The sequence below is a fragment of the Phasianus colchicus genome, chromosome 31, assembly GCF_987193195.1.
Source record: "Phasianus colchicus chromosome 31, bPhaCol1.hap1.1, whole genome shotgun sequence".
In the NCBI taxonomy this organism is placed as follows: domain Eukaryota; kingdom Metazoa; phylum Chordata; class Aves; order Galliformes; family Phasianidae; genus Phasianus; species Phasianus colchicus.
Window position 1 is genome coordinate 990882 of NC_143466.1, and position 16381 is coordinate 1007262.

General features: G+C 54.2%; 3 protein-coding genes across 5 annotated transcripts; 1 reads left to right on the forward strand and 2 right to left on the reverse strand.

Moving 5' to 3' along the window:
• The first annotated feature begins 1333 nt into the window (after window positions 1–1333).
• LOC116240036 (zinc finger and SCAN domain-containing protein 16-like) lies at window positions 1334–5843 on the forward strand. 2 transcript variants are annotated; one of them, XM_031610341.2, is made up of 3 exons: window positions 1334–1803; window positions 2533–2716; window positions 3497–5843. In XM_031610341.2, exons 1-3 carry the CDS (start codon window positions 1477–1479, stop codon window positions 4252–4254), a joined length of 1269 nt encoding a protein of 422 aa, XP_031466201.2. In that variant the 5' UTR covers window positions 1334–1476; the 3' UTR covers window positions 4255–5843. The 2 variants fall into 2 exon arrangements, with proteins under 2 accessions (XP_031466201.2, XP_031466200.2); XM_031610340.2 differs by having other exon boundaries at window positions 1335–1803; window positions 3494–5843.
• Window positions 5844–6763: 920 nt separating this feature from the next.
• On the reverse strand, window positions 6764–9374 carry LOC149914122 (natterin-3-like). Of its 2 annotated transcripts, none has more exons than XM_090127447.1 (4): window positions 9238–9374; window positions 8866–8900; window positions 8423–8516; window positions 6764–7918 (listed from the first exon to the last, which is right to left on the reverse strand). In XM_090127447.1, the coding sequence occupies exons 2-4, from the start codon at window positions 8878–8880 to the stop codon at window positions 6915–6917; spliced, it is 1113 nt and encodes a 370-aa protein (XP_089983573.1). In that variant the 5' UTR covers window positions 8881–8900; window positions 9238–9374; the 3' UTR covers window positions 6764–6914. The 2 variants fall into 2 exon arrangements, with proteins under 2 accessions (XP_089983573.1, XP_089983574.1); XM_090127448.1 differs by having other exon boundaries at window positions 9255–9368.
• A 1187-nt stretch (window positions 9375–10561) lies between these two features.
• Window positions 10562–16177, reverse strand: CHMP2A (charged multivesicular body protein 2A). Its single transcript, XM_031610343.2, has 6 exons — window positions 14996–16177; window positions 13686–13866; window positions 12125–12304; window positions 11568–11698; window positions 10914–10975; window positions 10562–10701 (listed from the first exon to the last, which is right to left on the reverse strand). Exons 1-6 carry the CDS (start codon window positions 15286–15288, stop codon window positions 10580–10582), a joined length of 969 nt encoding a protein of 322 aa, XP_031466203.2. The 5' UTR covers window positions 15289–16177; the 3' UTR covers window positions 10562–10579.
• Window positions 16178–16381: the final 204 nt, after the last annotated feature.

The window sequence follows — 16381 nt, forward strand, 5'->3', positions numbered from 1 at the left end:
AGGGGTGCCCAGTTTTGGGGGGAGGGGGGGCCCAATTTAAGAGGATTCCCTGTTTGGATAACCCCTCCCCCCCCCCCCATCCCGAAGCTGCGGGCAGTGCAGGGTTAAGGCTGAGCCCAACGCTGTGACGTGGATGTTGGAGGGGGAGTCCGAGGGAGGGGGGGGGTGTTCCGGGTTGGAGGTTGGGGGGGGAAGAGGCCCTTTGTGTTGGAGATCGGAGAGCAGCGGTGGCAGCAGTGAGGTCTGGGGGGGGCATTGAAATGCCTGGAGGGAGGGAGGGGGGAGATTCCGGGGGAGGGGGGGGGAGGGGGAGGTTGTAAGGCTTGGGGGGGGGGGTGAGAGAAGGGGAGGCAGTGCATGGTGCTGGGGGGGTGCAAAATAGGGGGGAGACTGTTGCAAGGGTCTGGGGTCTTTTGAATAATGGGGGGGGGGTACATTGCATGGCGATGGGGGGTGAGAGTGGATAATGGGGGGGTCTGCAATTTGGCGGGGCACACTGCATGGTGATGGGGGGGGTTGGATAATGGGGGGGGGTCTGCAAAACGAGGGGGGTCACACTGCGTGGTGCTGGGGGGATGGATAACGGGGGGGTTTAAAAATGAGGGGGGGTGCATTGCATATGATGGGGGGTTGGATAATGGGGGGTCTGCAAATGACGGGGGGTACATTGCTTGGTGATGGGGGGAGGGTGGATAATGGGGAGGGTCTGCAATTTGGGGGGGGCACGTTGCATGGTGATGGGATGTTGGACAATGGGGGGGTCTGCAAATTGGGAGGGGGGTGCATTGCTTGGTGCTGGGGGGTTGGATAATGGATGGGGTCTGCAAAACGAGGGGGGGTCACACTGCATGGTGCTGGGGGATGTATAATGGGGGGTCTAAAAATGAGGGGGGGTACATTGCATGTGATGGGGGGGTTAGATAATGGGGGGGTTCTGCAAAATAGGGGGGTGCATTGCTTGGTCCTGGGGGGGGGTGAGGGTGGATAATGGGGAGGGTCTGCAAATGGGGGGGGGCACGTTGCATGGTGTTTGGGAGGTTGGTTAATGGGGGGGGGGTCTGCAAATGAGGGGGGGTCACATTGTGTGGTGATGGGGGGATGGATAATGGGGGTCAGCAAATGGGGGGGCCATACTGCATGGTGATGGGGGGTGAGAGTGGGTAATGGGGAAGGTCTGCAATTTGGGGGGGGCACACTGCATGATGATGGGGGGCTGGATAATGGGGGGGTCTGTAATTTGGGGGGGCACATTGCATGGTGATGGGGTGTTGGACAATGGGGGGTCTGCAAATGGGAAAGGGGGGTGCACTGCTTGGTGCTGGGGGGGTTGGATAATGGGGGGGGGTCTGCAAATGGGGGAGAGGGGAGGAGGGTGCACACCATGTACTGCTGGGAGGAGTCCCCTTTACCCCCCCCTGTCCCCCGCAGATCCATCCCCCCATAAAAAAAGAAGCCCCCCGGGGGTCTCCCACCCCCATGGACCCCCCCCACCCCTCCCCACGATGGACGCCCACCCCCTGGGGGGGTCCCAGCACGGAACAACGACGGTTACGGTTCAGGCAGTTCCGTTATCAGGAAGCTGCCGGACCCAGAGCTGCTTGTTGGAGGTTAAGGGAGCTGTCGAGGAGATGGCTCCGACCCGAAAGAAGGAGCAAAGAACAGATTCTGGAATTGTTGGTGCTCGAACAATTCCTCAGCATCCTTCCCGAAGAGATCCAAAGCTGGGTTTGGGTACGGCATCCCCAGAGCTGCGCCCAGGCCGTGGCTTTGGCTGAAAGCTTCCAGATGGGCTGGGAGAGGCAGGTGAGGAGATTGGGGGGAGGACCCCAAAAATCGAGCCCCCCTCCTCCCCTCCCCCCCCATGCTGGGCTGCTTGGCCCCAAATCCCTTTTCCATAAACCCCAAAAATGAATGCAGCATCCCCTTCCCCACCCCTTGCCCAGTTCCTAAACAAGGACAGAAACCCCTTTGGACCCCCCCAACCTCTTGTGCAGAAACCCCTTTAGACCCCACCCCCAACCTCTTGTCCCCCCCCCCCCCAAATTAGGGTTGTGCCTCCCTTGAAACCCCCTCCCTCCCCCAAACTCCATGCCCCCCACCCCAAAAGAGGGCAGCAACTCCTTTTCATACAACCCGTTGCCCACCCCAAGAATTTGGGTAGCACCTCCTTTGAACCACCCCCACTCCCTCCCTCCCCAGCAACTAATTCCTTCCTCCTCCCCAAAGTGAGGGCAGCACTCCCACTGCATAACCCCTTTCCTTTCCCCTCCCCTATGAAGGCAACACCCCCTCCAAACTCCTTGTCCCCCATAAACAAGGCTGGCAACCCCACACCCCCTGTCCTCCCCCCCACAACCAAAGGCAGGACCCCTTTTAGACCCCCCCCACAATCCTTTATTCACCCTCCCAATGAGGGCAGCACCTTCTTTGCATAACCCCATGCCCCCCTCATAAAATAGGGTAGCACCTCTCTTTGCCCCCCCACCAACACCCCTTCCCACCCCCTGCCCCCCATATGCTCCTGTCCTATAGGTGACGGTGCGTGTGAAGCTGGAGGAGGTGCCCCCAGGGAACACAGAAGATCCCGAGGTGGTGCTGGACCCCCCCAGCCCCCCACTGGAGCCCTCTGGGGACGAGTGGTGGGAGGGCAATGGGAGGTTGGACCCTGAGGAGGAGGAGGAGGAAGAGGAGGAAGAGAGGAGTCTGCAGGAAACAGGTAATGGGGTGGAGGGAAAAAATCCCCATTTTCCTCCCCCAAAATGCACGTGGGCAGCTCGGAGATGGAGGGTCTCCTGCAATGGGTTTGGTCTCAGTCGGGTCTCATTGGGTTTTATGCTGAGATGATGGCTTCCTCTTCATCCCTACCTGGTATGGTTTGGTGGAGCCAGTGGTGATGTTGGGATTTGGGATTTTGCTCAGTGGTGGCGGCCTCTTCCTCATCTCCCAGCAGTACGGACCCACCAGTGGTGTTGGGGTTTGGATTTTGCTCAGTGGTGATGGTTTCATCTTCATCCCCACCCAGAATAGCTTGGTGGACCTAATGATGATGTTAGGATTTGGGGTTTTGCTCAATGGTAGTGGTCTCGTCTTCATCCCCCACTGGTATGGACCAACTGGTGATGCTGGGATTTGGGGTTTTGCTCAGTGGTGGTGGCTTCCTCTTCATCCCGCCCAGAGTGGCATGATGGACCCAATGATGATGTTGGGATTTGGGGTTTTGCTCAATGGTGGTGGCTTCCTCTTCATCCCACCCAAAATGGCATGATGGACCCACCAAGGATGTTAGGATTTGGGGTTTTGCTCAATGGTAGTGGTCATCATCCCCCACCAGTATCAACAAACTGATGATGATGGGATTTGGGGTTTTGCTCAGTGGTGGGAGTTGGACCATCTCCACCATTGGTAGAGAAGACCACAGAGTGATGGGGCTTTGGAGGTGTGGGGTGATGTCCCATGAAGACCAGCTCCCCAATTCCCTCCTCCTTTCCACCAGCAGGTCCCACGGAGCTGGAGGACCCCATCCTGACAACCCAAGACCCCCTGCATCCCCTCAACATCCCCCAAGGTGGCCGCACCACCAGGACTCCCACGCACACCGAGATCCACCACCACCCCAGGGGGACCCCAAAGGATCCCACCGCCTTCCCACCACCCCAAAGACCACCCAGACCAACGGAGGACGCCGGGAACGCTGAGAAACCATGGGTGAAACCAGCAGCACACAGCAAGGAGCGTCCCTACCCATGCGGGGAATGCGGGAAGACCTTCGGCCGCCTGACCCACTTGAAGACCCACCAACGGACCCACACTGGGGTGAAGCCCTACGCCTGCGGCGCGTGCGGCAAAAGCTTTGGCCACCTCTCCACCCTCACCACCCACCAGAGGCTGCACACCGGCGAGCGACCCTACGCCTGCGGGGCGTGTGGGAAGACCTTCACCAACCCATCAGACCTCAACAAGCACCAGAGGTCGCACACAGGCGAGAGACCCTACCCCTGTGCTCAGTGTGGGAAGAGCTTCAGCCAGCAGTCCAACCTCACCATGCACCAACGCAGCCACACCGAGGAGCGGCCGTACCCTTGCGGGGCTTGTGGGAAGAGCTTCAAGTACCTGGCTGATCTGACGGTGCACGAGCGCTCGCACACGGGCGAGAGGCCCTTCCCCTGTGCTCAGTGTGGGAAGAGCTTCAGCAATAAGTCCTCGCTCGCCCGGCACACGCGGATCCACGCGCGGGCGGCCGCCAGGGACAAGTGATAGGGTTGGGTGATGGTGGGATGGGGGGCTGGGAGGGGTGAAGAGAGGATGATCCACCAGGAATCGCCATTGGAGTTGCAACATAACAAGGGATGAAGAAGAGCAGCTGGTTGGTGGCTTCCAAGAGCATCTGAGGTAGCTCTGAAGTTGGTCAGTACTGAGGAAGGGATCCAATTCTATGTGTTTGAGAACTTGGTAGCCCCAGGACACAACTCCTTAGTCCCAGAGGAGATGGAACATGGTTGACTGTGAAGAGGAGCTGATGGTTGGTGGATTCCAAGAGCCTCTGATGATGGTTGGTGGCCTCTAAAGTAGCCCAGGAGGCCCTGAAATTGCCCAGTACTGAGGAAGGAATCCAATTCTACGTGCTTGACAACTTGGTAGCTCCAGGACACAACTCCTTAGTCCCAGAGGAGATAGCACATGGGTGAAGGTGAAGAGGAGCCGATGGTTGGTGGATCCCAAGAGCCTCCGATGATGGTTGGTGGCCTGCAAAGTAGCCCAGGAGGCCCTGAAGTTGTCCAGTACTGAGGAAAGAATCCAATTCTACGTGCTTGACAACTTGGTAGTCCCAGAAGAGATGGAACATGGGTGAGGGTGAAGATGAGCTGATGGTTGATGCCCCTCAAGAGCTTGGTGGCTCCAGAACTTTGTTCCCTGGATCCAGAAGAGATACAGCATGGACGAAGGTGAAGACAACCTGATGTCTCCCATGAGCCTGGTGGCTCCATGATGCAGCTCACTGGTCCCAGATGGGATGTAATGTGGTTGTGGACCATCAGAAGATGATCTGATGGTTGATGTTCTCCATGAACTTTCTATGTGACTCCTTTAATCCCAGAAGAGATGAAAAACAGATGAGGCTGAAGGTGAGCTGATAGTTTATGTCCTCCTAAGCGCTTGGTGGCTTCAAAACTTTGTTCCCTGGATCCAAAGGAGATAGAACATGAATGAAGGTGACAATGAGCTGATGGTTGATGTCTTCCAAGAGCCTGGCAGCCCCAAAACATGTCTCCTTTGTCCCAGAGATGTAATGGTTGAAGGTGAAGATGAACTGATGGTTGATGTCCCTCAAGATGGATGAAGGTGGCAATGAACTGATGATTGATGTTTTTGATGAGCCTGGTGGCTCCAGGACTTGATTCTTTGCTCCCAAAGGAAATTCAATATGGCTGAGGGCGAAGGTGAGCTGATGGTTGACGCCCTTCAAGATCTTGGTGGCTCCAAAATCTGGTTTTCTGGTCCCAGAGGAGATACAGCATGAATGAATGTCTGACGGATGATGTCTGCCATGAGTTCTTTGGTCTCACCTCCACACACCCCACCCTCATCTCCACCACCAGGACACCCCATCCCCTCCAATTGAGCATTTCCAGATGAATCTGTTTTTTGTTTTTTTTTCCCCCCAGTATTTATTCATTGTCACTCCTGCAGCAAGTGACAACCTCCTCCCCGGGCCTTAATGCTCCAGCACCGACCTACCTCATGGACCACTCGACATGCCCAGGGCTCCACACCTCCTCCTGTGGGTTCACCCCGCTTTCTCCCCTCCCCACTGCTGTAACAAAAGTTTGACCCGTTTCTCTGCATCCTCTGGTGTTTCTTTAGTTGTTTTTTGTTTGTTTGTTTGTTTTCTGCAGGGGCAAGAGCAAGAACTTGCTCACAGGAATGCACGGAACTGGGGATGCAGGTGCAAATTTTAGAGGAATTCAGAGGGAATTTCAAAAGAATTAAAGTGGAAGCTGCTGAATATGGCATGGGAGGGGGACAAGGGAAACAGGAGTGCATTAGGTTGCATGGGGAGTGAGAACGAGGGTGTCTTGTACATTGCTGATGTGGCTCGTGACTCCCCAAAGTCACAGTAGTTGGGGGACAGACTTGACACCAATGAAAATCCAATGGGGATCCTATGGAGATGCAGTAAGAACAGAGCAGGGACACAGTGAGTATCCTATGAAAAAACAATGGAGACCCAACAGGGATCCTATGGGAACACAACAGAGACTCAACAGGGATCCTGCGGGGAAGCAATGGGAATACAGTGGGGACACAACAGGGATCCTATGGGAATACAGTGGAGACCCAGTGGGGATCCTATGGGGACCCAATGCACATCCTGCAAGGACAAAGCCTCCATCATCCTCCTCCTGAGATGATGCCAAGACACGTGCACATCATCTCATCCCAACAAACCACATGGGTAGATCTGTTTGATTTGCAAGTATGTTCTTTACAGAACAGGAAAAGAAAAGGAAAACATAACGCAGTGGAAGATTATGTCCATCCAACTCTGGGTGCAGGGAGGTTTCTCAATGTGCAGCTGCTGTGCTGGTTCAGAGAGAGGCGCTCGGATGATGGTTGTTGTGAAATAAAGGAAAAACAGAGATCACGAGAAATGCATTTTCCTGCATTTGGGGTTGCTGCTGTGTTATTCTGAGGGAGATGGAGGTAAATGGGGAAAAAGTAGAAGATGAAGATTGCAAAAACATGCATTTTTCTGCACTCCTCATTGTTGCTGTGGCTTTTTAGGGAGAGATGTAGGTTACTGGGGAAATAAAACAGACATAGCAGTCTGCAAAAATACACTAATTGGAGAAAAAAAACAATGCATTGCATGGCATTCTGCTGCACATGGTGACCCCCATCACCATCTGCTGTGCTCAGCACCGTGTTGAACCAGGAAGGGGCCAGCACCACTCAATGCCAGCCCGGACACCCACCACCTGCTGGCTGCGAGCCACCCCTGTCACTTCCACCTGGTGTGGTTGGCCATCACCAAAATCCCTGGTGAGATCTGCAGTGAATGGGATGCGAGCATCCAGCCGACGTCCCACCATGGCTACCGTGCACGTCGTACGGGGCTGCATCTCCAGCTCAACCTTGCGGGTGTGTTCAATGTACTCACCAGCACTGGCTTTTCCCAGCCAGGTGACATTAATGACATTGGTGGCCTCCCAGCTCATCCCATTGAAGGCCAAGAGGCCGGCTTCCAGCACCCCGCGGACGCTGCTGAAGATCTCCTGGTCCAGCTCCCAGTCCTGCTCCACTTCAGTGGCTTCTTCCAAGGTGACATCTTGCCGTGTCCCTTGGCAGCCTTCGTTTTTCACTGTGGTCTTTGTTATGGTGACGTCCTCACTGTGCTCCACAGCTGCACTCACGTTGTAGAGGACATCTGAGATGGTGATGCCTGCTGGGCCCGTCTTCACCGTCAAGACTTGGTACCACTTGAACCACACCTCCTTGCCATCCACCGTCACAAATAAAGCCCTCTGCTCCTTGGAGACCTTCCCCAGGCCGTACCGGTTCCTCCCCACATAGATGTCAGATGACTCACAACCCTCTACAGCATTCTCAGGTACATCACCAAATGAATCATCCACCCACCGCAGCGCCTCCAACTTTCCTTTGTTGACCAACACCTTGAATTCATAGGAGTTATGTGCCAATCCTCCAAATGCAAAAGTGCAAAATGGACCCCGGCTCGGAACGTAGGAACCAGTGCTGCAGTGCCAAGACTTGGATAAGCAGACATACTCTGTCATGTTGGTGTAGGCGTTCCAATTGGACACGGTGTCGGCTGGCAATTCACCACCAAAAGGCTCCCATGACAGCCAGGAAGGCAACTCCTTGCCTTCCACCCTCTGAAAACCAGTCCAGCTGGAAGCTGTATGGAAAAATAGGCTGTTTTAGCCAAATGGGAAGAGGTATTTGAGATGCCTCCATCCCTCCACAGCTTTTGGAGCAACGGAAATGCAAGATTTCCCACTGGTGGACCGGCCAGCACAGACAACCAAGAAAACAATCACGTGGAATCAAAGGATGATGGAATCGTGGAGTTGTGGAATCAATGAAAGAATCACAGAATCATGGGATCAAAGAATTATAGAAGCATGGAATTAGGGAATCAAAGAATCATGTTATCAATGAAAGTATCGTAGAATCATGGAATCAAAGGATCGCAGGGTCAAGGGATATCCTGAAATGGAAGGGACACAGAAGGACCATCAAGTCCAATTCTTAGCTCTACACCACCCAGAATTCAAACTGTACTTCCAAGAGCACCATCCAAAATGCTAAGTGAGACTTTCAGCAACTCTCTGTATTTTTGGGGAGAAATACAGAAAATGGAGATCTTCACGATGTCAGGATGGATGAGAGCAAGACTCACCAGAGTGTTGGAGAAGCTTCCTTCCCATTGGTGATCCAGGAGCTCCATCAGCCCCACTGTGGGTGAGGAAGAGGAGGGCAGCAGTGAGGAAGAGCTGTGAGGAAGATGAGGGCAGGTGTCACCCAACAAGGACGTTCCCATTGGTGACACCCGCCAGGTCACCATCATATCCCTACACGACCTTTTTCCACCCATTTTGGGGGATAAAATCCTCCCTGCCCATGTTGACACAGCTTTAATTGTTAACCAGCTGGGAGGAAGGCTGGGAAGTGCAACAGAGCACCCGTGTGCAATGACCACGTTTCAAAAAAAAGATTATTATTATTATTATTATTATTATTAATTTTTATAAATGATTATTTTCTGGCAACTAAGAATTTCTTTGAAACAATTAAAAATCCCCCCCCAGAATGACCAAAAATGTGCCCCACAAAGAGTCATACCTTGATAGTGAGCATCCTGCCCGGCCAACTACAGACTGTGATTTAAATACACACATATTTGTACATAAATGCATGGAATACAGAAAACATATAAAAACATTAAAAACAAATATAAAATTCATATACATATATATATATATTTTAATAAAGAAACATTTATTTCAACACACCCATGGACACACTCTCCCATCGCATCACACCAACCCCAATGGCTCAAACAACCCCATTCTCACGCAGCTCCAGCAAGGCTCCATAAAACTCCCCATTTTGGGGCTAAAACCACAACAGTTTTGGGTCTAAAGCCAACTATTTTGGGTTCTGCTGAGTTCTTCACCCACCAGGCTTAGTGCAAACCCCAAAAGGCTCTCATACCTCGTCTCTGTTCCCACCTGCAATCCTCACCACAACGTAAACCCTGTTATTTTCGGGTCTTTTGGGTCCTTTTTGGGTCACTTCTAAAGTAGAACAGTTGGCCGTGCGCAGCCAGCAACCCAGGAAAAGGGCCAAAGTCTGAACAGGGAGAGAAGTGCAAATAAATAAAATACAAGGGGTGGCGATTACTGGGAAATTGGCAAATTCTCTGTTTCTGCACAAAATGAGCACATTTTTCTAATCAAAGTGGGAAAAAATGCATTGCTGGCACCCGAATAACAGCTTCAGGCCAACACAAAACTCCCACTGCCAGGAGGTGCTGGGGTCACCGAAGCAGCTCACCTCACCCCAAAACACCAAAAAGTGGCCATTTCTGGATTAAAAAAAAAAAAAAAGTAAATCGCTATTGTTTCCTTTTTAACCAAAAATCTTCATTTTCTGCTCCACTTGCCGTGTTTGTACATCCACCAGAGGAAAACAGGAATCACACCCAAAATTTCCATCTACTTGGGGTGGGATGAATTTAGAGGGTTTCCCGCTGCAGAGAGAAGCCCTTGCAGCGTGGGGTGCACCAATATGGGGAGTTTTCACCCCAAAACGGGGCTGCAGCCACCATGTCCATCCAGCACCTTTCTTTTTTTGGCTTCAAATCACTGTTTTCTAACATGAAAATGGACCACCTGATGGTGCAGTTTCAGACAGGATGTCATTGTCCCACCGGTGCCCAACCCCACAGCAGCCATTAGAGAACTCCCCCTCCCCACCCAGTGCTCCCAGTCCCTTGTTGGGCTGCACTGGGGGCCCCAGGAAGCAGTGGGGGAGGCAGCAGGTACCAGTGTGCAGCCTTTATTGCCCTAGTTCCACTCAACTGCCCCAGGAGAGGGGGGCAATACCCCTGGGGGGGGGGGAGTGCAAAAACCCCCAGAATGGGGCAAATAACTCAAAGAGGGAAGCAAATAGTCCAAAAGAAAATCAAAAACCCAGAAAAAGGAGGCAAAAAAATTGGAGAAGAAAGCAAATATCCTCAAAGAAGGGGATGAAGAGGGGGGAAAAATACCCCTTAGGTGAGCAAGTAGCCCCAGCAGGGGACAATTCCCCTCCCCCCCCTGGAGGGAGGGAAAAAGCTCTGTAGTGTGTTGTCAGAGATACCCCCACTGGGGGGGTATTTGGGTGGAGTCAAAAGTCAATGCAGTCAGCCCCCCCGGGGTGGGGGACGAGTCACCAAGAGGGGTCAAAGTTTGGAGGTCAGCGCAGGGCATCTCTGGGGGCAGAAGGTTGCTGAGGTCAGGCCTGGGGTCCGGGGAGGGGGGGCACGATGGAATTGAGGTGCAGAAGTGGGGGCTCAGTCCCGGCGGAGGTTCTTGAGCCGCTCCTCCAGGTCAGCGTCGGCGTCAGCCAATGCAGCAGCAGCCTCAGCTGCCCGCCCCTCCCCTGCTGCCAGTGACCCCCCCGGTGGGGGCAGGGCTGGGGGGCAGAGGGCAAAAGTCAGGGCAAATATCTTCCCCCCACTCAGCCCCCCAAAAACACTTCCCCGTCCCCCCAAATGACCCCAGAGACATTTCATAATACTCCTCCAAAAATGCCCCCCCAGGAGCCCTTAAATACCCCCCGCTGAGCCCCCAAAGTGCCACCCCTGACCCTCTCGACCCCACCAAGCCACCCCCCACCCCACTCACTGGCCAGCTCATCGGTGAGGTTCAGTCCCAGCTCATCCAGCACCTGTGACACCACTGCATCGCTGGGAGAGGACAAGAGAATATTGCAGAGGTCATGCCAGGACCCCAAAAATATCCCCATGACCCCAAAAACATCCCCATAACCCCCCCAAACCCCCATGTCCTTTCTCCACCACCTCCTCACCACATCCCCCTCAGTGTCCTCCACCACATCCCCCTCGGGTTTTCAACCTCACTTCACATCCCCCTCAGGTCTTCAACCTCACTTGCCCACATCCCCACCCCATAACCCCATGTTCCTATATGGGGTGTCCCCTATTTCCCCAACACATGTTCCCTTCTCGTGTCCCCATGTTCTCAACCACTGTGTCCTCCACATCTCTGCCTCATGTTTTCCTTCCCATGTTTTTGTGTCCCACCTATCCCTATCCTACACATCTATCTCCCACCATGTCCCTGCCTGAGTGTCCCCCATATCCCCATCCCACCACATTCCACTCACCCGATGACCATGTCCTACATCTCACCATAACCCTATCCCACTCTGTCCCAGGCCCCAAATGTGTCCCATTGCACCATGTTTCTCTTTCTCCATCTCCTTGTGTCCCTATGTCCCCTCAAGTCCCCACGTCTCTGTCACCCCACATCTCCCACCTCTCTTCCTCATCGTCCTCATCCCCCATGGCATCATCAATGGCGTCGTTCATCAGCTCCTCCTTCATGTCCATGATCTCTGCCTGTTTCTCAAAATCCATCATGATCTTCTGGATCTGCGGCAGCTTCAGCTGTAGGGACAGACGGACACAGCACGTGGCACATGGGGACGTTCTCACAGTGGCTACAGCCTTGTACATCCCCATGGATACTCTGAGTGGTTTCTGGTGGCCATGATCTTAGAGACATCCTCATATCTCCAAAGCAACTTGTGGTGGTCACAACCCTTGGGATGTCCTCACGGCCAAGCCAGGACACCTCATGGCAACCAAGTTCTCAAAAACACCCCTACGACCACCATGGGACTGGTCATGATGGCCACGACCTCAGGGACAACCCCATGGAGCACTTTACAGTGGCCCCAGCCTTGGGGCCATCCCCAGGTCAGCTGGCAAATCTGCAAAACATTCTCCATAACGTCATGGTCTCAAAGACATCCCCACTGCCATCCCAGGCCAGCTCTTGGTGATCCCAGCCTTGGGGACAGGTCCACCCACCTGCCGGTTCATGGTGGCCATGGCTTTGGTGACGCCCTTCATGGCCTGGGCCATGGAGTTGTTGGATTTTAGGGTCTGGATTTTGAGGGACACGGCCTGGACGTTGGCCCTCATGGTGATGAACTTTTTCACATAGCGCCGCGTCCTCACCAGATCCTTCGCCATGATCTTCACTGCATCCTGTAGGCCAAAGGGGACATTGGGTGGCTGTGATGACCCCCAGGAAACTCCTGAGAACCCCTCAGTGTCCTCTAGTGTCTATCACCATCCTGATGGCCTCCCGGTCCCCTTATACCAACTGTGGCCATTTGGGATTTTCATGGTCCCCAAAGTTCCCTCTGTGATCTCTGGTCCTTTCCAAGCACCCTGATGTGTCCCCCAGTCCCACCACAGTCTCCTGGGTCTCCTTCACGTCCCCTTGCCTCTGCCATTATCCTCCAGTCAGCCCCACATCCCAGTCTCTCCACATTCCCACCACAGTCTTTTGAGCTCCTCCACGCCCCTAGTTTGTCACTCTGGTCCCTGGGTTCTGCCCAAACACCCAAATCCCTACTGTGTCACCTGGTCCCACCACGTCTCCTCTGCATCCCCTTGTCCCCAACCATATTTCCACGTCCCCACCATGTTTTCCTGGATTCCTCTGTATCCTCTGGATCCCTCCACGTCCTCCATATCCCCCTGTGCACATCTCCTGGCATCCACCACACCTCAATATCCACTCCATGTTCCAAGGTCACCAGTACAATCCCCATGTCCCCTTTACACTCTCCCAACTCCTGCTTATCTGGGAGTCATCCCACCATGTTTCCGTGATAGCAGCAAGGTCATAACTTTCCAAGTGCATCACGGTTTCCAACTCATCCTGCTTATTTCCCAGGCTGTGTGCATTGCTATCAAGGCACTTCAGCCGGGCTTTCTGCCTCACCACCTTATAGAAGATCTAGGATCCCCTAGAATAGAGGATCTAGCATCTCCAGCATCTCCCTGCCCCAGTCCACCCCTTTGTACTCCACCATCTTCACCCATTAAGTTTGATATGAGACCTCCAATGACCTGCTTGTTGGGAAAATGGTTTTAAGTTGGTTTTAATGGTTTTGCTGGTTGGGAAATGGTTTGAAGTTGAGAGAGGGAAGATTTAGGTTGGATGTCAGGGGGAAGTTCTTTACTATGGGAGTGGTGACGTTCTGGAACAGGCTGCCCAAAGAGAATCACAGAATCACCAAGGTTGGAAAAGACCTTCGAGATCATCCAGTCCAACCATCCACCTATCACCAACAGTACTCACTAAACCATGTCACTCAACACAAAATCCAAGAGGTTGTAGATGCCCCATCCCTAGAGATGTTTAAGGCCAGGTTGGACGGGCAGCCTGGTCTAGTATTAAATGTGGAGGTTGGTGGCCCTGCATGTGGCAGGGGGGGGTGGAAATTCATCATCCTTGAGGTCCCTTCCAACCCTGGCCAAAAAAAAAACCAAGCCAACCAAACCAAACCAGACCAAAACCCCCCATTCCCACATCCCCCTACGTGTCCCCTGGTCCACCCAAGAAGCTTCCCCTCACCATCTGTCCCTGCTTGGCCATCTTTTTGATGTCGATGATGATTTTCTTCTCCTGGGCTTCCAGTTTCTGGCGCTCGCGGTCCAGCTCACGCATGGCGCGGGTCAGCGCCCTCTGGTTCTGCCTCAGCAGCTCCTCTGGAGTCTTCCGACGGCCAAACAAAAGGTCCATGGTGACAAAATGCCTGGGAACAAGAATGGAGGGACGTCAGCATCGGGGACACGGATAGGGTTCGGGTTGGGTGGATGTGGAGGAGACGTGGATATGGATAGAGAGGGGATGAAGGAGGTATGGATGCGAGGATATGGATGTTGATGATGTGGATGTGGGGGATGTGGACGTGGGGAGGATGGGGAGATGGAGTAGACACGTATATATGGATAAAGAGGGGAGATGGGAGGCGTGGACAAGTGGAAAGATGGAGATGGGGAAGACATGGATATGGGGGAGGCAAAGGAGAACACGAAGGTGATGGCAGTATGGGCATGGGGAAGGCAGGGATAGAGAGGGGAAGATGGATAAGAGGGACACAGCCACGGCCACGTGAGCATTGGGGAGATGGAAAGGACACAGAAATGTGGATATAGAGGGGAAAAATGGATACAAAGGGCATAGACATTGCCATGTGAGCATTGGGGAGATGGAAAAGACACGGAAATGTGGATATAAAGGGGGAAAACGGATAAAAGGGACACAGCCACGGCCATGTGAGCACTGGGGAGACGGAAAGGACACGGAAATGTGTCTATAAAGGGGGAAAATTGATAAAAGGGACACAGCCATGGCCGTGTGAGCACTGGGGAGATGGAAGGGATGCAGATCTGGGTACAGAGAGGACATGGGGAGGATGTGGAGATGGGGAGGGCGCAGAAGAGCCACAAGAGGACCACAGTCCTGGCACTGTGAGCACTGGAGACTCGGAGCAGGGCGATGCGGGAGGACAGAGCCGTGGTAGGAGGTGGAAATAAGGCAGACATGGTCGAGTGTCCCCCCCCCCCTCCAACATGGCAGCCCCCAGGGACAGCATCACCCCCCCCAGCCCCGCCCCGTCGCCAAGGCAACGGGAAGCTCAGCCAATAGCAGAGCGAGGAGCAAGCCCCGCTTCCTTCCTGCCTATGGCTGCCCCCCTCCCCCCCCGGTCTCTATCCGCCCGACTCTATGATCCCCGAGACTGGGCCGCTCTGCCCCTCCAGCCCCGTTACTCTATGGTTCTTCCCCCTCTGCACCGCGCCGCTCTATCCCCATTCCCGCCGCTCTATCCCCCCTCCTCCCTCCTCGCCCGTCTCTATGATCCCGCGGCCGCGGACCCTCACCCCGCTCCTTCCGCCTCTCCCGCGCACTTCCGCAAACGCTGTGACGTCACACGGGCGTGGCAGTCACGTGATGAGAGGCGGAGCACTCTGAGTGGTAGGCGTGTGACGCCACTTCCTTTCCAGGTCACCGAGAGGTGGGCGGATAGAGCGGCACTTCCGGTCGCACAGCGCTTCTCCGGCGGTGTGTGGGACCGATGATGAGTTGGGGCAAACGGGGAACTGGGATATACTGGGGATAACTGGGATGTACTGGGAAGGACATCATTGGGACACAGTGGGATGCAGCAGGACATAATGGGAAGGTCACTGGGGACGCACTGGGGAGAACTGGGATGTATTATGGAGAGGATATTGGGACATACTGGGAGGAACTGGGATATACTGGGAAGGACATACTGAGGGTAACTGGGATATATACTGGAATATACTGGGAGGAAGGAACATCACTGGGACATACTGGGAGAACTGGGATATGCTGGAGTATATATTGGGGTCTATATTAGGATATATACTGGGATATAATGGAAAGGTCACTGGGATATTCTGGGGGAACTGGGATATACTGGGAGGCACTGGGATAGGATGTGGAGCAGCTGGGGAGCAGAAGAGTCTATGGGAGACACTGGGAGAGAGTGGGAGGGGGACTGGGCATACTGGGAGGCACTGAGATGAGGAGTTGGGTTATACTGGGAAGCACTGGGAGGTACTAGGGGCAAACTGGAGCAGGCTGGAGGGGACTGGGGACAACTGGGATGCTGCGGGTTACAAACACAAGGCATACTGGGAGCCTTCAGATGGGGAACTGGGCATAGTGGGAGCACTGGGATAGGGAACTGGGCATACTGGGAGCTCTCAGATGGGGAACTGGGCATATTGGGAGCACTGGGACAGGGAACTGGGTGTACTGGGAGCCTTCAGTTGGGGAACTGAGCATAGTGGGAGCACTGGGATGGGGAACTGGACATACTGGGAGCCCTCAGATGGGGAACTGGGCATACTGGGAGCACTGGGACTGGAACTGGATATACTGGGAGCGCTCAGATGGGGAACTGTGGGAGCACTGGGACAGGAACTGGGCATACTGGGAGCCCTGAGATGGGGAACTGGGCATAGTGGGAGCTCTGGGACTGGAACTGGGCATACTGGGAGCCTTAGAACACGGACCTGAGAGCACCCACCCCATACCCAATGCCCTCCCAGTACAAACCACTACACCCCCCCCTCCCCCCCCCAAATCAAACCACAGCAGAGGAGGAGGAGGAGGGGGGGCCGCCGCTCGTTACCATCGCCCTTTAATCACCCGCAGGGGGAGGGGGGGGAAATATGGGGGAGGTTTGGGGGGGGTGGGGAGGCAGAAAGGAGGGGGCCCCCCCCGCCCCCAGGGGG

Coding starts and splice junctions, on each gene's coding strand:
- LOC116240036 (XM_031610340.2), top strand. CDS start 1,477: ATGGACCCCCCCCACCCCTCCCCACGATGGACGCCCACCCCCTGGGGG. Junction 1,804..2,532: donor AGATGGGCTGGGAGAGGCAG/GTGAGGAGATTG, acceptor CCTGTCCTATAG/GTGACGGTGCGTGTGAAGCT. Junction 2,717..3,493: donor GAGGAGTCTGCAGGAAACAG/GTAATGGGGTGG, acceptor CCTTTCCACCAG/CAGGTCCCACGGAGCTGGAG.
- LOC149914122 (XM_090127447.1), bottom strand. Junction 7,919..8,422: donor GAAGCTTCTCCAACACTCTG/GTGAGTCTTGCT, acceptor TTTTCCATACAG/CTTCCAGCTGGACTGGTTTT.
- CHMP2A (XM_031610343.2), bottom strand. CDS start 15,288: ATGTCCTGCTGCATCCCACTGTGTCCCAATGATGTCCTTCCCAGTACA. Junction 11,699..12,124: donor TGGCCACCATGAACCGGCAG/GTGGGTGGACCT, acceptor CTGTCCCTACAG/CTGAAGCTGCCGCAGATCCA. Junction 10,702..10,913: donor CCTCACCGATGAGCTGGCCA/GTGAGTGGGGTG, acceptor TCTGCCCCCCAG/CCCTGCCCCCACCGGGGGGG.